Source organism: Cebus imitator, unplaced genomic scaffold, assembly GCF_001604975.1.
Source record: "Cebus imitator isolate Cc_AM_T3 unplaced genomic scaffold, Cebus_imitator-1.0 Scaffold594, whole genome shotgun sequence".
NCBI classification, from domain to species: domain Eukaryota; kingdom Metazoa; phylum Chordata; class Mammalia; order Primates; family Cebidae; genus Cebus; species Cebus imitator.
The window spans coordinates 117,167-141,519 of NW_016107909.1; the positions used below are offsets into that span (position 1 = coordinate 117,167).

The 24,353-nt window shown below is 32.6% G+C and overlaps 1 protein-coding gene across 1 annotated transcript; it reads left to right on the forward strand.

Annotated features, from left to right (window-relative positions):
• The first annotated feature begins 678 nt into the window (after nucleotides 1-678).
• UGT2B17 (UDP glucuronosyltransferase family 2 member B17) lies at nucleotides 679-14,709 on the forward strand. The gene is made up of 6 exons (XM_017516566.2): nucleotides 679-1,432; nucleotides 2,755-2,903; nucleotides 7,195-7,326; nucleotides 9,262-9,349; nucleotides 10,212-10,431; nucleotides 14,425-14,709. Exons 1-6 carry the CDS (start codon nucleotides 709-711, stop codon nucleotides 14,702-14,704), a joined length of 1,593 nt encoding a protein of 530 aa, XP_017372055.1. The 5' UTR covers nucleotides 679-708; the 3' UTR covers nucleotides 14,705-14,709.
• Nucleotides 14,710-24,353: the final 9,644 nt, after the last annotated feature.

The window sequence follows — 24,353 nt, forward strand, 5'->3', positions numbered from 1 at the left end:
GATGGACCTTTAAAACATTAAACTAAATAAAAGAAGTCAGTCACAAAAGATCACATATTATATAGTTTCATTTACTTTTAAAAATATCCTGAATAGGCTAATTTATAGAGGCAGAAATTAGATTACTGGTTGCCCAGGGCAGGATGGATGCAGAAATTCAGGTGGGAGATAAGAGGTAATATACAGGATTTTTTTTTAGATAAAACTGATTGTTGTGTTGGATACGGTCTGTGAATTTACCAGGAAACCCTGAATTTTACATAATAATTGGTGAATCATATGGTATGTGAATTATACTTCAACAAAGTTTTGCAAGATATTTCTTGAATCACGATATTAAAAAATACTGTTCGTGTTGTACAATTACTTCATCTCTTCTTCTGTGTCAAGAGGACTGCAGGACTTTCTCAACTGCCACTGTTCTTCACACTATTATAAAATATATTACATAAAACAGGGTGCTTTTAAGGTCATTAATCTTAAGTAGACGGTAGCAAATGTAAACATAAAAGAAACATTAAACATCCTTCGGTAAATATGAGGTAATCAAACTTTTGTTTGTCTCCTTGCCATCCATGTACTCAGGCTGTTCATATAATGTATTTACTTTGAATTGAAGGAGTTATATTTTAACTTGATTGATTTATCTCTGTATATAAGCATGAGAAAGAAACAGTGACTGGAAAATAATTATCGCATTGCACCAAGATGGCTCTGAAATGGATTTCAGTTCTTCTGCTGATACAATTCAGTTGCTACTTTAGCTCTGGGAGTTGTGGAAAGGTGCTGGTGTGGCCCATGGAATACAGCCACTGGATAAATATGAAGACAATCCTGGATAAACTTGTTAGCAGAGGCCATGAGGTGACTGTGTTGGCATCTTCAGCTTCCATTCTTGTTGATTCCAGTGAATCATCTGCTATTAAATTTGAAGTTTATCCTGCATCTTTAACTAAAAATGATTTTGAGAATGTTTTTTCGAAACTAATTGCTGGATGGATATACAATAGTCCAAAATATACATTCTGGGAATATTTTTCACGAGTACAAGAAATGTTGTGGAAATATGGTAACTGTATTAAAAAATTCTGTGAAGATTTAGTTTTGAACAAGAGACTTATGACAAAATTACAAGAGTCAAAGTTTGATGTTGTTCTTGCGGATGCCATTGGTCCCTGTGGTGAGCTGCTGGCCGAACTTCTTAAAGTACCTTTTGTGTATAGTCTCCGCTTCTCTCCCGGATATGTACTTGAGAAGCATAGTGGAAGACTTCTATTCCCATCTTCCTATGTGCCTATTGTTATGTCAGAATTAAGTGATCAAATGACATTTGTAGAGAGGGTAAAAAACATGATATATGTGCTTTATTTTGACTTTTGGTTTCAAATATTTGATTTAAAGAACTGGGACCAGTTTTACAGTGATGTTCTAGGTAAGTCATGTATTTAATTGGTGATTATTAAGTCCTAGCTTTCTTTATGCCTTTGAAGGTGAACTTATATAAAGTCAGAGAAGAGTGTTCTTTTAAGTGAAGTAATGAAATGAAAATATTAATCTCACAAATACTATGAAAAGACTGACACTAAAGGATCAGTTTGAACCCTATAACTTTGACTCCTCCAGGCACTCTAGAAGTCATAAAACTGCAAAGTAAAGCACTTATGATTTATTTAAGCAAACACATATCCACTTTACTATGTTATTTTTATATTTTTAAAAAGTCAATAGATACATCAAGAAACCTCCTGATAAAGACAAACATGTAGATTGAAAAGTTACACATATTTCTAGCACAACTATCAAAGCAACATTGAGGAAGCTGTTTCTCTTTGTGCACCTCAGTTTCCTTCTTTAGAAATTAGAATCTGTTTTCACATAAAGGATTTTTTCACAGTTTAGAGATATACTGGCTCTATTCTAGAAATAAAAAACAGAACTTGAGGTTTGTAATGTTTATACATGCTTTCATTAACAGCTTAGAAAGTGTTTCAAGGATTGAAATCGTCAAAGTGAAAATTCAAAAGTTTAATCTGTATTTCATTAAATAACATCCCTTCATTAAGGAAGATTCAAGCCAAGTTACAAGGGAGCATCAATCTCTATTTCAATAATTTCTGAAAACGTTTCAGCTGTTATTTGTAAATATATTTATTTTCAAAAAGTAATATTAATAAGATCTTAACAAGAACCAAGAGCAATAATAGGTATTTCAACCATACACAAGGATTTCAACCATACTCAAAAAACTCACAGTTCACTTGGAGAACCAAAGATCAAGGGACTAGTGTAATAAATTATAGAAACTAGACTGAGTATTACTTAGAAAGCTGTTTTTATGGTACGGTAAGATGACTTCCTTTTGGAGCTCAACGATTTGTTTAAACATGTATTTGTTACCTTTGCTGTTTCAGAGAGGAAACAAGTGCATATTTAAGCCCATAGTGGCTAATTTTAATGATTATTTCTGATTGGGAATATACTAAATTATGTTAAAAATGTAGCTTCCTCTCACAGTTCTCTGAACACTTTGCCTTCCTTATATATACATACGAGCATCATATGCAACACATGAAAATTAAATTATGCCTATATATAAAAATATATGTATACATTTATCAATGCACAGGTATTTTACATATCTTTGGTTACAGTTTTCCAAATCATTTCAGGAAAATATCTATATATTCACATGACACTTCTCTTGTGTCAGTTACCTTTTTTTGTTGTTGTTTTTTGGATTTTTTCCCCCATTAGGAAGACCCACTACATTATTTGAGACGATGGGGAAAGCGGAAATGTGGCTTTTTCGAACCTACTGGGATTTTGAATTTCCTCGCCCAATCTTGCCGAATGTTGATTTTGTTGGAGGACTCCACTGTAAACCAGCCAAACCCCTGCCTAAGGTGAATACATTCCAGTTTGATTTGATAGCTTTGCATTTTCAGAAAAAATCGCTACAAATTTTTCAGTCAGAGTGTTTGACTCACGGTGAGAGAAATATGGGAGGTCCAGTAGAATGTTCTTGCCGTTAGAAACTCGCTTATTTCTATCCCATTACAACTATGTGAACTTCATTATTAATAAACAACAAGGAGGGATACTGGGGAGACTTTGAAAACAGACTTGGTTAAACTAAAGGCTTCATAATGCAACACAAAAGAATGTATGAGTAAATCTACTAAAGAGTATTTATAAGGTGATCACCACATACTACAGGCTGGTGCTGGATTTTTAGAGAATAAATGTAGACATAGTTTCTGCTCCCTCATGCCTTACATTCCACTTTGAAAGATAGGATATAAGCAAATAAAAAAGAAAACTCTAAAAGTTATTATGAGGGAACACCAGAATCCTAAGAGAATATCCAGAAGAGATTCCAAAGTCACTGATAATTAAAGTGAATCCTCAACAATGTGCTACACAGGTGAGAGGATGATGGGGAGAGGAAGAAAAGGAAAGCGTTTGGAGAAGTAAGGGCAGTTCCTAGGACTCCAAAATTTCTTTGCAGAAAAAGACTGGGTAAAAAGACAGATGATGCAGGGGAGGTAAGTTGTATCTTGATAATTATGAGTTAAAAATATCTATAAAGTGCAATGAGGAGCTACTGAAAAGTGTTAATAAATGAAGTGAGATAATTAGATTTTGTTTTTTTAAAAAAAAGCTCCCAAGATGTTCAATGAATTAGACTGCAGAAAGGCCAGACTGTGAAAAGTGCAGATCATCCAGGAAATTTTGCATGAATGTAAGCAATAGATAAAGGAAAAATGGACTGGAATTTTGATAGAGATTATTATGCCTGCTTTTACAATATTAGCACTAACTTCATACTGTTTTATGTGGAAAAGTTTTTAATGCAGATAAAACACTTTGTCTCTGGCATATAGTCACCCAGAAATATTATTAACATGGTAATTATTGTGATTTTTTATTATTACTTCTGATACTATCAACTAGCTAACATGTGACAGCCACTTGAGATATAATTTCTCATTTAATAGGGCCTGGTTTTCCAACAAATAAAGATTATATTCACCAGCAAACTTCTAGAGAACAGATGTCCTGTGGACTTGTTTAAATGTAGATGCTTAAGTTTGGGCAGTCAGACGAACGAGCTGAAATGTTAAAGTTGTTTTTTAAGAGTTGAGGCTCTTCACCAGTATTCTAGCTTAAATTGTTTACCATTTCACAACAGTTTAAATTTGTGCCCTGAATATATTTACAGCCACATCCAATGTTTACTTGCTTTCACCCCAGCATTTAAGCCATTTGTCACTGAGATCCCAGAGGTCTACATCTTAGGACATAAAAGTGTCAGTTTATCCTATAGGAGCTGGTGCTTTCTGCCTTATGCCAAGCCTGTAGGATACATCAGTAAAGCTCACTGGAGAACCTGGGTCTCAACATTGTAGCTGCCTGAAAGAGAAGCACAGAGGAAATGAATAGTGCATGTATAATAAAGACGATAATGTCAACCACATGTTTCTGAAAACTGCTCTTAGATTTAAATTACAAAAGAATTCTGTCAGAATATAGCATGATATTCCTTATGAAGGAACACAAAAATGGGATATATTTTACTTTAAGATCATTCTCTTAAGACATAAATAGAAAGCAATCATTCTTTACTACATTATTATATAATCTCTTAAGAGATTCATTTTGCCTACCTTCTTACTAGAAGCGACATAAACCTGAAATCTTTGTCAAGATAAAATACAATAATAATGTTGAATAAAAATTGCTTAAGTTCTATATGGTAACTTTCTCAAGGGACAAAAGCAGAGGTAAAATTAATGAAAATTCCATGAACTCTCCAATTGTTATTATTATCTCATATTATTCTCAAAAAATTAACTATTAACTTTAAAGAAAATTGATAGTGCCAGTAGAAACTAAAGAGAGCAGGTGGAGAAGGAGGACAAGGGCAAGAATGACTACTAGTACAAAAGTGATCATTACTACCACTAGCTGTTATTAACTTGCAGAATGAAGATTTGAATTTAGGTCAATAGTTGTGAAACTTGTCTTTAATTCTTTACTACATAAAATAATTATTACTCTAAATTTCTTGCCTTTCCATTAAGTATTAGAGTCTCAGATAATTTTTATGTATTTTAAAAGAATAAGACACTTGGTAAAAAGTATCAAGTGTTTTAAAATACATACAGCCATTGGCTTTACAATGTACTCACATGAAACTATACAAAGGAAAACTAAGTCATGATGGACAAATTCAATATTTGTGGCAGATACAAAATAAACAGTAGTAGTAATTTAAATATAAGAAATGTTTAATAACTTATCCAGTGTGCAAACCAAGCAATTACAATCATTTCACTGAAAGCCATAATATAAATATAGTTGGAAATTGAGCAACAAAATGATGAATAAAACAAGACCACGATTTTTCTGTAGGATTAAAAGGTATAGCTAATAAAATTTAAATGTCCTAAATAAACATCTCATATATGTATTGAGTTATGTAAAAATAAAAAAGACCATAAAAAAGCATATACATTTTATATGGGGACTATTTCTAGACAGAGAGTAGGGGAGAAATTTATTTACTTTTTTAAAATTTTTATACTTTTAGAAAATTTCTTACATTCATCTTATATTATTTTTACAAAGATTGCACAGAATAAGATCACTATGAATCTATAAACAGACATTTCATAACTTCAGAATACCTGGATGTCCCACGTATTATTTGGAATACTGTTAAAATGACTCTCATGTTAACAGTGATGTTATAAGGTTGAAATTATATTTTTGAAAAATACTTGTCAATATATGGTGTGCATGGACAAACTTCAGAAGTTTTATTCTTTGTTTGGTAAACAATAGTTATAAAAAGAAGGTTTACCTCAACGATTAAGATCTGAAAGTATAGTTGGTATGTTGGAAGTGGTTTGTCATTATTTTACAAAAAGAAAAAGTAGTAATAATAAATACAGATAAAAGGAACAACAACAACAAAAAGATAAGCATACAATTTTGACACACTATCCAGAAAACTTTTGGCTTTATATGCATTTCTTTCTTTCTTTTCTATGAGAATACCTATAACAATATGGAATTATAGAATGCATCTAAATTTAAAAATGGGAACATATTGTCACCCATGAGTCAGAATAATTATCAATCAATACTAAACAAACACATGTTCACCAGGGCTTTCTATAGTGTGAAGGAGCTACTCTAGAGAGTAAGCAAATTTCCACTGGAGAAAGGTCTGGTGGCCTTTCCACCTATCCTGATGGACTGTCCCAAGTGCTCCCTGTGAGACACAGTAAAATGATGATGAGGGTCCTTCAAAGACAGTTATAAGTAGCACATCAATTTATCAGTGTGATTTCAGGAAACAAGGTGTGAAAATCACACCTAAACAATGACCTGAGAAATATGATTACTCAATTATTTAACTACATGCTGCATAATTCAGTATTGTAAATGGGTTTCTTAGGATTACTTCACAGAAATTTCAAACCACAATACCAGACTCCACAATGTCAGTGATTCTTAAACTTCATATTTTAAAGGTGGTGTGTGTGTGTGTGTGTGTGTGTGTGTGCGCGCGCGTGTGTGTGTGTGTGTGTGGTGGATAGGGGAGTAGGAAGACAGAAACTAAGAGAAATTTCAAGTCAGGTATAAAGAATTTCATAGCTAAGGAAACATTGCTATAAATTCATTCCAGTTGTAACTTTTTCCCATTGCTCAAAGCCAGGTGTAATGGCTCCAATGACTTCTAACTAAAAGAATTCTAGAGGAAAATCTTCCTTTGACCACAAATATTTACTAGAACTACAATGATACAGAATTAAGACAAAGTAATGCCACCTTCCAAGAGTCTCTATTAGTAATTATAATGTCATAAATGAAGAGTCTATGTATAATATGTTCCAGCATTATTTTCTTCTACTACAGTATAATAGCTGTTTCATTTCTTTCTTATACATGCATACCTATATGTGTACACACTCATATTTATACAAATATGCATAATGGAGACCATCTGTCATATTACATGTCTCCTTTCAAAGAAACTGAGAAATTAGGCCAGTCAAAAACACAGCCAGTACCCCAAAATTCCTGATAATACTTAATTTTCTCTGCTTAGATGTTTGTAACAATTCCTTCAATAGTGCTTGCTGTGCTGACACTTTTGTGACGGAGCAAATTCTTTCTTCATAGGAAATGGAAGACTTTGTGCAGAGCTCTGGAGAAAATGGTATTGTGGTGTTTTCTCTGGGGTCAATTGTCGGTAACATCACAGAAGAAAGAGCCAATGTGATTGCGTCAGCTCTTGCTCAGATCCCACAAAAGGTTAAGTAAAGTGCTTTAATGGTGAACAGCTACTGAATGAGTCTACTAAACTGTAAAGAGTCCAGTTATCAAAATGTGCTGCCTACAACATTAAGTAATGGAATAGTTCTAATTATCTCAGATACGTGTTCAAAAATAAAAATATACATGGAAGATGTTAAAATAGCAAAGAGGAGAGTTTTCATTGATAATAACATTGGCATTAATATTGTGACAAGAAAGACAGAAATTTAAAAGGTGCACATGAAGTTTTGGTATTATCATGGTATTGTAGACATGCACATAGAAATCACCAAATTCTGCCCTGTCATTTTCTTCTTTTTCTTACAGAGTTCTTGAGGGCACTGTATACACTATAGATATTCCCAAAAAGGAGTTGCATGTTAATGAGTTACTGTACTATCACAATAACAATAAGCAGGCATTGAAAAAAGTCTGAAATGCATCATGCAGTTTAGGCTTGTCATGTAATCTGACCTCTTGTATTTTCTATACGTGTTGGAATAGCCCTATTTAGGGCGTTGTTCAGGATGCTATTCAGAAAAAGAATGTCCTAGACCAACAAACCACTACTCCAGGTACTCACCTCGCTGACAAAATTTAGAGAAATGGGAAAACATGCCTTGCCTGCTGGACTATGGCCTGCTAATGCCTTAAGCAGGAAAATGTAGAGGAATAGATGGAAATGGAATCCTGCTTTTAGGATAGATTCTGTACATTATAAAATATGGCCCCACAAAACCTCTGCTCTAACCACCAGTTAACACCTCCTCCAGATTGAGGAAAGAAAAAAGAATAAAAGAAGGAGACAAGCAGAAGGAAACCACTCATGGAAGGAGGTTCAGATGTCCCCACTCCATAAAATATAGTAGGAACTTATTTCCCAATACATAGAATACAGTTGCAATATTTCTGCGTTTGTGAGTTACTTTTTAATTTTCTAACTGACATAGTCTTCTAATGACCTATGCTAATTTTTTGTTGAAAACAAAAAGTTACTTTAACACTTACATAGCAAATACAAAGTAAACACTTGTAAATTATACTTTAGTATCAGGATTGCTTGGGAATTCTAAAATCAATTACCTTATTTTGGTAATTGGCATGGGAATGGCTTGGCTAAAGCAGACCATATTACTCAATGCTGTCATGCTTTGTAGTGCATCATTTAAATGTTAATGATCAGTTAAGCAAAATCTGGTAAAAATACACAATTTTATATACTTTCAGTAGCTATATTGTTATTCATGAATTGCAAACTGGCTTTTATTCCTATATTGAAAATACTTCCATAATTAGCAATGCTGATAATACTCTGAAAGTGTCAAAAATTGACACTTAAAATTTTTCTTGGAAGTACAGCAGGATAATTGTAAACTGAAAGAAGTTACACACACTACCTACATAGCATTAATTTATTTCTCACAAGTAGCTGATTTTATAGATGTAGTTTTTTGCAAATAAAAGATGTCAAACTCTAATAAACTAGTACATGTAAAATTCCATATCATTCAAAAATAAATTATTAAATTCAGAAGACGACAGCTAGAACAAATATATAAAATATATATATATAGGTCATTACTAATTAGTTACCGTTTTTTGCTCTAAAATTATAATGAATGTATATAACAATTTCTTGAATATTGAAATTTTTCATTGATAATCCAATGTGTCTAAGCTACAATGTTGGAAATACTATGATTTCCTAATATACCGAACATGTTTTAAAAAAAACAGTAATGACATGAAATGACAGTATTCAATTTACTTCATACTTTTAATGGTTTTCATTATTTAATATCTTGATCACATTTCTTCATATTTTTATATAAAAGGTATTTAACTAGCTGATTGTCAATCTCTTTAGAGTTCTAACATACTATAACTTTGGAGTTCTACTGATAGCACAAGATATTTTCTTCACCCTGACAGGTTCTATGGAGATTTGTTGGCAAGAAACCAAATACTTTAGGATCCAATACTCGACTGTACAAGTGGTTGCCCCAGAATGATCTTCTAGGTAAGAATCCAGAGAACAAATACTGAATATATAAATAACAGCCAATTAGAGTGATAATAGTTCAACATGAAACATGCTTCTTGAATATTTATTTTTGAAAAAATAAAATATTATTTATTTTCCATTCTTGTGAGGAAAAAGATAACTATAATAGTTTTCATTTTATTATATACGCTCACATTCTTTATTATTAGAATCAAAGTATTTTTATTTTAGGTGTAATTACCATTCATAGTTTCCCAATAACTTTCTGGGTTATCTGTCTCCTATTTCTACAACTTTATACCCATTCTTTCTAATACTACGGGGTTATTTCAAATGACATTGAAAAATAACAGTTGCTCTTCCATTACCACTGACTGCATTTTTTATGGGAATAAACCCCCAATCTTTATATAAAGTGACAACACATTTTATGATGAAGTGTGGCGTATGCTTCCTCTGTTCCAGCACCACCTCTACCCCACTCCCTGTTGCCTTGCACACCCAATATCACACTCAGTGACTGAACTATTTATTTAAGATAACATGTTCTTATATGCCCAATATTATTCTTCTATTTTTGCACATTTTAATGTTTTTATTCAAAATGTGTTTTATCATTTTGTCCACCTGGCAAGCTTAATTCATTTTTCCAGTCTGAAGTCACACACACCACTACCTCTTCAGGTAGTTATCACTTGTCTCTCCAGCAGAAGTGGGTTCTTCTTTCTCTGAAATCTAAAAGCATTTTCAATCCTGTTTTATGGGCATCCTAATATTATCTAGAGAATATTGTTCCTTTCAGTGCCTCATATTGATCATTTATTATGTTATTATTTACTTATAACTAATTATTTTGCTAAAATTTATTCAATCCTAGGTCACCCCAAAACCAAAGCTTTTATAACTCATGGTGGAGCCAATGGCATCTACGAGGCGATCTACCATGGGATCCCTATGGTGGGCCTTCCGTTGTTTGCGGATCAACCTGATAACATTGCTCATATGAAGGCCAAGGGTGCAGCTGTTGGAGTGGACTTCAACAGGATGTCCAGTACAGACTTGCTGAATGCACTGAAGACAGTAATTAATGATCCTTTGTGAGTATAACAATATTTTTCATTAGGTGGTATTTGTAGATGGTTTATCTCATCAGTAGTGAGTATCCTTTTTGTAAGAGACTGATTTTGGAAGAATTTAAATGATTTAACTACTGCTAAATCTGTTTTTATTTTCTACCAGATAATAATTTCAAAGTTACATTTGAAACTCATACATTCAATAGGTCAACAATTTCTACAACAACTATTCTATACAAAAATAATGTTAAAAAGGTTATTGTGAATACGGATTTTTTAAATTACAGAATATACAATAAAAAGGAACAATGAACTTGGAGAAAAATAATAAAATCTTAAATCAAATAAATAACAATTCTGAAATTATAACCTATTTGCCTTAAAAATTTATCATTATTATTTTAAGAAATATGATGGGATATAATTTACAAGCATAAAACTCACCTATTTAAAGTGTAAAATTTAAATGTATTTGATATGTTTAATTATGAATCCATCACCACAGTACAATTTTTGAACATTTTTATGACTCTAAAATAAAACTTATGATACATTAAGTCACTCTCCATAAATCTCTAGTCTAGGAAAATATTTATTTATTATCTTTCTCACTAAATTATACTCTCTATATATTCATATGAATGAAGTCATACAGTTTATGGTGTTTTGTAAATGACTTCTTTGACTTTTCATGTTTTTTTTCCAGTTTCATTCATGTTGTTGCACATATCAATACTTTGTTTCCTTTTTGTTTCTTTCTTTTTTTTTTTTTTGCTATATAATATTCTTTGGCATGAATACACCACTTTGAATTTATACACTTATCAAGTAATAAACACGTTAGCTATTTCAAATTTTTGCTCTCAGAAACATTGCTATGCACAGTTTTGTGTAAAAATAGGTTTTCCCTTCTTTTGAGGAGATACTAGAAGTGGAATTTTAAAGTAATTGGGGAACTTTACATGTATGTGGATGAAGAACTGCTAAACTGTTTTTCAAAGTACTTGCAGCATTCTTCAATAACACCAGCTATACAGGAGGGTTCCAATTTCTTCACACTATTCCCAAAACTTGTTATCACCTTTATTTTTATTATAGCCAGTCCAGTGAGTGTAAAGTGATCTCTCATTGTGGTCTTGATTTACATTTTCCTTCTGGCTAGAGATGTTAACCATCTTTTCATGCGCTTACTGACCATTCATATATCTTCTTTAGATAAATTTCTATTTCAATATTTTCAACATGTTGTAATTTTTTTTTTACTTATTGCTGAGTCATAAGAATTCTTTTTATATTATGAATATAATTTCTTATCAGATATATGATTTTCAAATATTTTCTTTCACTGTGGAGGGGTTGATTTTTTATATTTTTTACTTTCTTATAGATAAACTTTGAAGCACAAGTTTTTAATACTGAAAGAATAAAAGTGTAATAATTAATCTTTTCATACTCCAAAGGAAAAAATATAGAAAATGCTATGTCTAGACCAGCTACCATTAATTCATAATTTATTACTGCTATCAAAATTTTTGTTAAAGAGGTACCACATAAAGGAATATCTTAAAATACTTTACACAGAAAATAGTAAGACAATGAATGATTAAAAGTTCTTTAAAACAAATAGGAAATAACTGAAAAAAAAAAAGACAAGATGGAAAATGAAAAATACAAAATAAGATGGTAGATTTAAATGAATCTACCAGTACTCAGATTACATTTAAACAGACAAAAGAAGACAAAATAATGATTAAGGAAATAAAAGTTTTGAAGAGCACAATTAAATGTAATGTGATATATATGTATAAACCTTTATATGTAGTATAAAAACGTGAATATATATATACACACATTCATACACATGTGTGTGTGTGTGTGTGTGTGTACTGGAAATAAACATTTGTTTAGGAGTATATGAAGTAGTTACCTGAACTGATCACATCCTGGGCTAAAACTCACAACTCACTAAGTTTGTTAAGATTCAAAGTCATAAATAAGGCCTAGCTATACTAGAAATAAATTAAAAATCTTACAAAGAATGACAACTAAAAAGTTCTTCAAATTTTAGAAATCAAAAATACATTTTAAAAAATGTAGTCAACAAAATGTTATAATTATATGTGCACCTTTATCTCAGCAACTCTTCTCCCAACTATATACCCAACAAAAATTAATATGTAAATTTAATGACATATATATAAATGTATTTATACAAGAATAATTAATAGTATCCAAAAATGTAAACAACCCGTGTCCATCAATTATTAAATAAATAGATACTCTGAGATATTTGTCAATCAACTGAATACTATACAGCAATGGAATTAACCAATAACTGCTACACAAAAACCAGAAACATATAAGTTTATTATATAATTCAATTATATAAACAAGCAATGCTAATCTATAATATTAGAAGTCAGGTTAATACTTAAATTGAGAATGAAAAGTAGTGACCAAAATGGTCCAGGGAGACAGAAGTTTTCTAGGCAGGTTGTGATAACTCAGAACACAAGCAGTAGCTGTCTCTACTTTAGGATCATGTTTAAGATAATTTTAAAATTTTGAGCTACTAGTGTATGTGTATTTATCTTATATATTTCATACTTAAGATTTTGTTTTACAAGGTATATTAACTCTTTTAAAGTTCTAGAAATTAAATAGCAAAATAAGCATGAAACAATGGAGAAAATTCTACGGGTCCTATAGAGTGTGGCCAGGAAAAACCTCTCTAACAAGTATCATTTAAGGGGAAGCTTCAAAAAGATACAGAAGCAAGCCCCACTTTATTGCAAGGAAGAATGCTCTGAAGAGGGAAAGAGGGGACAAAAGGTGTAAAGGAGCGAAGATGCGAATACCATTGGGAGCTTCAAGATTAATCGAAGGCCAGTGTCCCTAGAAAACAGTGTGCCGGGCGAAAGTGTTAGAAGTTGCCAATGCCTGACCATGTCAAATTCTGTAGACCAAAAACAGATTTTATTCTTTTTTTTTTTTTTTTCTATTAAACAGCATGTCGTTCTTTTTTTATTTTTATTTTTTATTTAACTTTTACTTTAGGTTCAGGGGAACAAATGCAGGTTTATTATTTAGGCAAACTTGTGTCATGGGTGGTTGGCATATAGATTATCTCATCACTCAGGTATTAAGCCTAGTACACACTAATTTTTTCTGATCTTCTCCCTCTTACCACCCTTTACTCTCTGCTAGGTCCCAGTGTGTGTTGTTCCCCTCCATGTGTTCATTCATGTGTTCAAATCACAGATTTTACTCCTAATGTGATGAGAATCCAGATGGAGATCTTAATCTGTGGAGTGTCTTAATTTGACATTAGTTTCAAAAAAATTATTCTGGTGACTGAAAGGAAAATACGGTAGAAGACAGATGAGTAGAAGCAGAGAGACTATTTAGAAGGCATGTCAACCACTGAACACAATTAAATGGGCCAGACACAGTGGTTCACACATGTAGTCGCTTCACTTTGGGAGGTGAAGCAGGAGGACTGCTTGAGACCAGCCTGGACAACGTAGCCAGATCCCATTATCACAAGCAAATTTAAAAATTAGCCAAGCAGAATGTTTGAGCTTGTAGTCCCAGCTGCTCAGGAGGCTGAGGTGTCAGGACTGCTTAAGCCCACAAGATCGAGGCTACTCTGAGCCATGATGAAGGCAATATACTCCAGCCTGAGAAGCAGAGCACAACCCTCTCTCAAAATATATGTATATCAAAATGATCACTCTCAAATTGCATTTCTACTATCTTATTTGGAGCACTTCTAGAATGGCTTCTCATATGACTTCATTTTCACCTTAAAAAAATATTTGCCTATGATAAAATTATAATTTAAAAAACAAACTTTCTATGATGACCCAATTTAAAACATTCAATTTCTATGTCAATTCTGTAACGTTCACTTTGAATTATTTGTGTAACATTTTTTAAAGACCTTCCATAGACTTGATATTCTTAGGCAATAAATTTACTTTCTATGTTGGTATATTTATGTTTATCTTTCAGCTATAAACAGAATACTATGAAATTATCAAGAATTCATCATGATCAGCCAATGAAGCCCCTGGATCGGGCAGTCTTCTGGATTGAGTTTGTCATGCGCCACAAAGGAGCCAAACACCTTCGTGTCGCAGCCCACGACCTCACCTGGTTCCAGTACCATTCTTTGGATGTGATTGGGTTCCTACTGCTCTGTGTGGCAACTGTGATATTCATCATCACAAAATGTTGCCTGTTTTGTTTCCGAAAGTTTGTCAAAACAGGAAAGAAGGAGAAAAAGAATTAGTTATATCAAAGGCCTGAAGCTGTAATGACCAAAAACTAGGACTCCTCCAGTTAATTCCAGCATGAAGAGGCTGGAATGGAGGATTTCCTTCCTCCTGTGAGAAAACAACATTTCACAATTGACCCTGTTAAGTCAAAAGCTTATTTTCCAGAGGCTAAGTTGGAAATATTCCAAGTCAAATATTTCAAACCTAGGAAAAATTAAAATAATATAAAATCCTATGAGTTAATATTTAAGGCTATTATTCTAATTCACAAGTGACACAAAAAACTTTACTGAGCTTAACTATATTTTATACATTGTACATGTAAATAACTATATTCAGAAGTTCACTTACAGTGCCAATACTGTTTTGCAAATGCTCAGAATACTTTGGCTTCATTTTGACCAGATTTCTCTTGTTTTTACTGTTGCCAAAGAAACTATTCTATAATTAAATTACATGATATTGCAAGACCAGTAGTATTGCTTGGCTTTTTCTATGTATCTAGACTCAGCATCACTTTTTTTCCTAAAAGACATTACAAGTGTATCCCTCAAATGAAAAATAATGTTCACAATTAACAAATTAATATACCACATTAACAAAATAATGAATAATAAACAATTGTTATCTCAATATATACAAATAAAAGCATTTGAAAAATTCAACGTTTTATGAGTAAAAAAAAAAAAACTTTCAACATCCTAGAAGTATAAGAAAATCACTTTAACATGAGAAATGATGCATATGAAAAGCTCACAGCTAAATTCATACCCAATGACAAAAATATGAAAAGTTTTTATCTAATATCAGAAGCAGGTAATGATACTCACTCTTGTTGTTTCTATTTCACATAGTACTGGAAGTCTGCTAGAACAATTAGGCAAGAATAATAAAAATAAAACAGGCTTCTAAATCAGAAAATAAGTAAAATAACCTCTGTTTGCATATTATATTATATGTGGAAAACTGTAAAGTCTACAAAATACTACTAAAATTAAAACAAATTCAGTAGATATGTAGGATATAAAATTAACATACAAAATTGAGTTATTGTTCAGTATACTAAAAAACAACTACCCAAAAAATCCATCCAAGTTATAATAGCACCAAAAAGAACAACACATATAGGAATAAACTTAAGCAAAAAAAAAAAAAAAAAAAAAAAACTTCTATACTAAAAACTACAAAGCATTATTGAATGAAAGGAAAGAATATATTAATTTGGAGAGATATGTTGACTGAAATCTCTATAAACCTGAAGTGATTTACAGATTCAATGTAATGCCTATCATAATCCCAATGACATTTTCTATAAAAACAAAAAAGATTCTAAAATTTATAATAATCCTAGAAACACTTTATATAACCAAAACAACATGCAAAATGTAGAAACTGCTGAACATATACTCTACCCTTATTTCAAATTATATTTAGAGACAGTGTAATTAAAATAACATGGTGTATTAGTCTGTTTTCACACTTTTATAAAGAACTACCTGAGACTCAGTAATTTATAAGGAAAAGAGGTTTAGTTGACTCATAGTTCCACATGGCTGGACAGGCCTGAGGAAACTTACAACCATGGTTGAGGGCAAAGGGAAAGCAAAACATGGCAATAGGATAGAGAGAGAGAAGGAAATGCCACACTTTTAAACCATTAAATCTACTGAGAATTCACTCACTATCATGACAACAGCATGGGGAAAATTGACCCCCATGATCCAATCACCTCCTACCATGTCCTTCTCTTGACACGCGGAGATTACAATTTGACATGAAATTTGTGTGGAGACACAAAGTAAACCATATTATTCCCACCCCAGTCCTTCTCAAATCTGATGTCCTCACATTGCAAAAATACCGCTATTCCTTCTCAACAGCACCCCAAAGTCTTAACTCATTTCGGTTTTAACAAGAAGGTCTAAGTCCAAAGTCACATGTGAGACAAGGTGAGTCCCTCTATAAAATGAAAAACAAGTTAGTTACTTTCAAGATACAAAGGGGTACAGGAATTGAGTAAATAATGCCCTTCCAAATGGGAGAAATTGGCCAAAACAAAGGATTACAGGCTCTGTGCAAGTCTGAAACCCCACAGGGCAGTCATTAAATCTCAAAGCTTCAAAATAATCTCCTGTGATTCCATGTCTCTCACCCAGTTCACGCTGATGCAAAGGGGTAGGCTTCGATGACCTTTAGCAGCTCTACCCCTGTGGCACTGCAGGGTGCACCCCAGTGGCTGCTTTCATGGGCTGGAATTGAGTGCTTGTGGCTTTTCCAGGTGCACGGTGTAACCTATATGTAAATCTACCATTGTGGTGTTTGGAGGAGTATGGCCCTCTTCTCACAGCTACACTACACAGTGCCCCAGTGGGGAAACTGTGTGAGGACTCCACCCCACATTTCCTTCTGTATTGCCCTAGCAGAGGTTCTCCAGGAGAGTTCTGCCTCTGCCACAGAATTCTGCCTGTACATCCAGGAATTTCTATACATCCCCTGAAATCTGGGCAGAAGTTTCCAGCTTTCTGTGCACCTGGAGAGCCAACACTTCATGCAAGACACCAAAACGTGGGGCTTACACCCTCTGAGGCCATTAAGTGTTTACACTAACACAACGCATACGTTCAAGACATTGCAGGTTTGGTTTCAGATCACTACAATAAAGTAAATATTACAATGAAGTGAGTCACATAATTTTTTTTTAATTTTCCATGGCATATAAAAGTTGTGTCTACACTATACTGTATTCCACTAAGTCTGAAATAGCATCATGTATAAAAATGTACATAACTTAATTAAAAATACTTTATTGCTGAAATATGCTAACAATCATCTGATCCTTAAGTGAGCAGTAATCTTTTTGCTTGTGGAGGGGTCACGATTTCATAAGACAAGAATGATGTTTACTGCACCCAATGATCCATTCTTTCATTTCACAGAAATCATGAAAGATTTCTATGTAGCATGCAATGCTGTTTAATAGCTTTTTACTCTTAGTAAAGATTATTTTAAAATTGGAAGCAATCCACTCAACCCTTACTGCCCCTTCATTAAATAAATTTAAGTAATATTCTAAATTCTTTGTTTTCATTTCAAAAATGTTCATGGCATTTTCACCAAGAGCAGATTTTATTTCAATATACCCCTTTTTTTGGTCATTCACGTAAAGCAACTCCTCATCTATTCAACTTTCATCATTAAATTGAAGCAATTCAGTCACATCTTCAGGTTCTACTTCTAATTACATTTGTCTTACAATTGCTACCACATTTGTTGTTACTTCCTTCATTGAAGACTTGAACCTCTCATCATTATTCTTGATAGTTGGAATCAACTTCCTAAAAATTCCTGTTGACCTCTTCCCATGACTCTCAAATGTTTTTAAGGAAGATGAATCTTTTTCATAATATATTCAGTTTACTTTACTAATATCCAACAGAGGAATTCCTGTCAATGCCAGCTATTTCTTACAGAATGTATTTCTTAAATACAACAACCTAAAAGTTGAAGTTACTTTTGGATCGAGGAGCTACAGAATGAATGCTGTATTAGCAGGCATAAAAGCAATGTTAATTTCTCTGTACATCTCCATTAGTCTTCTTGGGTGACAAGTCCTATTTTCAATGAGCACTAATATTTTGAAAGGAACAATTTTTCCTAAGCAGTACATCTCAAAACTGGGATTAAATATTCAGTAAATTATGCTGTAAACATCTATGCTGCCATGCAAGCTTTGTAGTTCCACTGATAGAACACAGAGTAGATTTAGTATACTCCTTAGGGCCCTAGGATTTTCAAATGGTAAATCAGCATTGGTTTCAACTTCCAGTCACCAACTTCATTAGACTAGTAAAAATTCATCCTGTTCTTTGAAGATTTGGAGCTAGGCATTGATTTTTCCTCTGTACCTATGAAATTTTCGGTGGTATCTTCTTTCAATAGGAAGTTGTTTTTTCCACATGGAAAAGCTGTTGTTTAGTGTAGCTACCCTCATTAATTATATGAGCTACAACTTCTGAATAACTTGTAGAAGCTTCTTTATCTTCCACTTTTATTTTGTGGAGATGGCTTTTTGCCTTAAATCTCATGAACCAACTTCCACTAGATTGAAACATTTCTTCTGCAGCTTGCTTACACGTTTCAGAATTGCAAAGAGTTAGGGCCTTGCTCTGGTTTAGGCTTTGACAGAAGAAAATACCTTCACTGGTTTTATCTTTAATTCAAATGATTAAAACTTTCTTCATATTGGCAATAAGGATGTTGCACATTCTTATTTTTGGTATATTTTGGTGTAGCACTTTTAATGTCCTTCATGAACAGTTTATTTGTATTCGAAATTTGGCTGTTTTTTACAAGTATGGCTTTTGCCCTATTTCAGCTTTATACATACCTTCATCATTAAGCTTAATCATTTCTGGTTTTGATTTTAAGTGAGAGACATGAGGCCCTTCCTTTTCCTTGAACATGTAGAAGCAATTTGTAGAATTATTAATTTGCTAATTTTAATATTGTTGTGACTCAGGAAATAGGGAAGCCTGAGGAAAAGGAGATAAATGGGAAACGGTTGGTGGAACAGTCAGAATACCTGCAACACTTATCAGTTGTTTACTATATTACACGGATGCATTTTGTGATGTCCCTCAAACAATTACAATGGTAGCATCAAGAAAGAAAATATTTAGAAATCTGCTAGAAAAACATTAGACTGCTAGATAAAGAAAGATTTCAGGATACATAAGCAATAAACAAACAAAAAAATTATATAACTGAAGTGAAAAATCAAAACTGAAATTGAGAAAACAATCATACTTCAAATAATCACAAAAAACATAATTTTAGGAACAAATTTAACAAAAAAGTGTACTTCTTGCATTATGAAAATTGCAAAACAATGTGGACAGAAATGGAAAAGATCTAAATAAATGGAAAGACATCTCATGTTCATGAATAAAACCCTGGTGTTTTTGTAATGACGATACTCTTTCTCCAAATTCATATACAAATTCAGTACAATTTCTGTTAAAATGAGAGAAGTGGGATCAGTTTAACAGTGAATTACTTGGTAAGTAATGTTTTCAATTAGTAGCATGAAGATCTAACTTTCTCATGCCTTTGAACATATGCCTGTATAAAGTCAGAGATGTGTGCTTTTTAATAAGTGAAATAATAAAATATTTGAAAATATAAAATGATTTCTCAAATATTATGGAAAGACTTAAATGATTGGGTCAGTTAGAACCTCATAGCCATCACTCATACAGGACACTCCAGGAACTCATAAACATGTAAAATAAAGTATGTCAGATTTCTCTAAACAGTCACATGTCTATTTTACTTTACACATTTTTTATCTTTATAAAGGTCATTCGGCACATCAAGAAACTTCTTACAGAACCCAGACATGTTGACTAAGGAGTTACACATTTGTCTAGCAAAACTATCTAGTTACCATTGAGGAAAGGTTTACTCCTTGTGAAACTTTTTTCTTATTTATAAATTAAAATATTGTCCCACAGTACTAGAAAGTTTCCTTCACAGTTGACAAATATATTGTCTTATCCCAGATGAAAAAAACAATACTGACAACAAGAAATTTATAATGTTTCTACACTACACTAAAGTATTGAAAATCACTTGGTTTAATGCCAAATATTTTGTTGAAGTGTGAACACCAAGTTATTTCTCTATAGTTTTGTTAACTGTGCCTCTCCATTAAGAAAGTATGAGTTGAAATAAGATTGAGCACATCTCTATTTCAATAATTTCAGAAAATTTTCTGCTGTTATTTATAAATATATTTATATTTAATACTAATATTATTAATACCTTAGCATAAACCAAAGGCAGTAGTAGATATAAGAATTTCAGCCACACTCTCAAAATATACATTTCACTTCAAGAAATAAGGATCGAGGGACTAGCTTAACTAATTGTGGAAACTAGATTAAGCATTTTTTTTAAAATTGTTTTATTGAATTGTTTTAATTGATCATGAACCTCAAAGACTTGTTTATATGTGTATCTGTTACTAACGCAGCTTTAGAAAGCAAAAAATTCACGTTTCATTCTCTAGGGCTTATTTTAAATATAGTTTATAATTGTGCAAATACTGATGTGGTCTAAGAAAAGTAGATTCCTCTAACAATTCTCTTAGCACTTTGTGTTTGTTTTAAATACATTTCAGCAACATACTAAATTATGCCCATATAAAATGTATATTGGTATATCAAAACACATACATTTTATCTATCTTTGACTACATTATTTTACCTGTTTTCAGAAAATTATCTGGTATATTCACATGGCAATTCTCTTGTATCATCTACCTTGTGTTTTCTCTTTTCTCATCAGGAAGAAATGCTATCTTATCAGCAATGGGGAAAGCTGAAATGTGGCTTATTCAAAAGTACCGTGATTTTGAATTTCCTTGCTCACTCTTATATGCTGATTTCGTTGGAGGATTTTACTGCAAACGTGCAAAAACTGCTGCCTAAAATAAACTTATTTCTGTTTGTTTAGTTTCCTGGTTTTTAATTTTCAGTAAGAATAATTCTATATTCTTTATTCAATGTGTTTACTTACAGTGAAAGAAGGATGGGAAGTGGGTGGGGTAAAGAAGTTGCCAATTTGAAACTCATATATTTCCATATGATCTTGAATATGTGAATTTCATTTTTATTGCAGAATGAAGAGAAATACTAGAATGCGAACATAGCGTTGGTTAAAGTTTTCATTATGAAACACATAAAAAAAGTATTGATAATTTAGTCAAAGAATATTTAAAAAGGGATTACCAGAAACTACAAGGAAGTGCTGCATTTTAAGAAGAAAAAACAAATGTAGACACAGTTTCTACCCCAGAGACCTTATATTCTAATTTGAAGGATAGGATATAAACAAGTAATACAAATTGTGTGAAAAGTATTGTCTTAAGAAAATACAACAATGCCAAAAAAGCATCAGCGGGAATAATAGAAATTATCCTGGAGCCATTGATAATTAAGGTAAGAAGTGAACAATGTGCAGAATTGTGAAAGGATGAGGGGTGAAGAAGACACACACAAAAAAAGCAGGTAAAGTGGCAAGGACAGTTCCCAAGACTCCAAGTTTAGTTTGCAGGGAGAGACTGAGTAAAAATCAGATGGTGCTGGAGAGGCAAGTAGGAGCCACATAATTATAAGTGAACTGAAATGTTTATTGAGGGTATTGGGGAGCTACTAAAAAGAGTTAAGAATTTTAGAGATGTAATCAGATCCTCATTAAAAAAAACTTCCAAGGTGTTTATTGGATTAGATTGCAGAAGAGCAAGAGAGAAAAGAAAAGATCACTTAGGAAATTTGGCATAAATTCTGGCAGCAAATAAAAAGTAGGTGAGATTTGTTGATATACATAATTATATCTACTTTTTATTTGTTTTTAATTATGTCTACTTTTACAATAATAGTACCAACATTATATTGTATTGTGTGAAAAAATAATGAAGATAAGACACTTAAAATGTCTCTAGAACACAATGACCCAGAAATGTTATTAATATTGCAATTGTGGTTATTTTATTGTTTTTGATACTATTAATTACATGTGCCAGCCACTTGAGATACCATTTCTCATCTAATAGAAATTGATTATCTAGCACATCAAGATTACATCCTGTAGCTAAGTCCAAGATGACAAACGACCTATGGACTTATTTAAAAGTGGATGTATAAGTTTTGTCAGTCAGGTGAGCAAGATGTAATGTTGAAGTTGTACTGTAAGTGATAAGGATCTTCACCAGTATTCTAACTTGACGTGTACACACCATTTTTAACAATGTAAATTGATATCACACTTTTAAGACATTTGTAGAAAGTAAGCATTCTTTACGACATTACTATGTCATCTCTTAAGACATCATTTTTGTCCCTTCTTGTTAGCAGCAACACTAAATCTTAGTTAAAACACAAGATCTTTCTAGGTTCTATATAAAATTTAAAGTAGATTTTTTCTAATTCTGTGAAGAATGTCAGTAGCAGCTTCGTGGGAATATCACTGAATCTATAAATTACTTTGAGTAGTATGGTCATTTTCATGATACTGATTCTTCCTGTCAATGAGTATTTTTTTTTCTTCATTTGTTTATGCCCTCTCATATTTCGTTGACCACTGGTTTGTAGTTCTCCTTGAAGATGTCCTTCCTGTCCCTTTTAAGTTGTATTCCTAGATATTTTATTTTCTTTGTGGCAATTGTGAATGAGAGTTCACTCATGATTTGGCTCTCTGCCTTATCTATTGTTGGTGTATAGGAATGCTTGTGAGTTTTGCACCTTGATTTTGTGTTCTGAGACTTTGCTGAAGTTGCTTATCAGCTTAAGGAGTTTGGGGCTGAGATGATGGGGTTTTCTAAATATACAATCATGTCATCTGCAAATAGACACAACTTGACTTCCTTTTTTCCTCTCTGAATACCCCTTATTTCTTTCTCTTGCCAGATTGCCCTGGCCAGAACTTCCAATACTATGTTGAATAGGAGTGGTGACAGAGGACATCCTTGTCTTGTGCCAGTTTTCAAAGGGAATGCTTCCAGCTTTTGCCCATTCAATATGATATTGGCTATGGGTTTGTCATAAATAGCTCTTATTATTTAGAGATATGTCCCATCAATACCTAGTTTATTGAGAGTTTTTAACATGAAAGGATGTTAAATTTTATTGAAGGCCTTTTCTGCATCTATTGAGATAATCATGTGGTCTTGTCATTGGTTCTATTTATCTGATGGATTACATTTATGGATTTGCATATATTAAACCAGCCTTGAATCCTAGGGATGAAGCTGACTTGATTGTGGTGGATAAGCTTTTTGATGTGCTCCTAGGTTCAGTTTGCCCATATTTTATTGAGGATTTTTGCGTCAATGTTCATCAGGGTTATGGCCTGAAATTTTCTTTTTTTGTTGTGTCTCTGGCAGGTTTTGGTATCAGGATGACGCTGACATCATAAAATGAATTAGGGAGGAATTAGCCAAGAAAATCCTAAGCAAAAGAACAAAGCTGGAGGCATCACACTACCTGACGTCAAGCTGTACAACAAGGCTACAGTAATCAAACAGCTTGGTAATGGGACCAAAACAGATATATAGACAAATGGAACAGAACAGAGACCTCAAAAATAACACCATACATCTATAATTATCTGATCTTTGACAAACCTTACAAAAAAAGCAATGGGGAAAGGATTGCCTATTTAATAAATGGTGCTGGGAAAACTGGCTAGCCATATGCAGAAAACTGAAACTAGACCCCTTTCTTACACCTTATACAAAAATTAACTCAAGATGGATTAAATATTTAAATGTAAAACCCAAAATCATAAGAACCCTAGAAGAAAATCTAGGCAATACCATTCAGGACATAGGCATGGCATAGACTTCATAACTAAAACACCAAAAGCAGTGGCAACAAAAGTCAAAACTAACAAATGAGATCTAACAAAACCAAAGAGCTTTTGTACAGCAAAAGACACTATCATCAGAGTGAACAGGCAACCTATAGAATAGCAGAAAATATTTACAATTCACCTATCTGACAAAGGTCTAATATCCTCAATCTACACAGAACTTAAGCAAATTTACAAGAAAAAACAAACAGCCTTATCAAAAAATGGGTGAAGAATATGAACAAACACCTC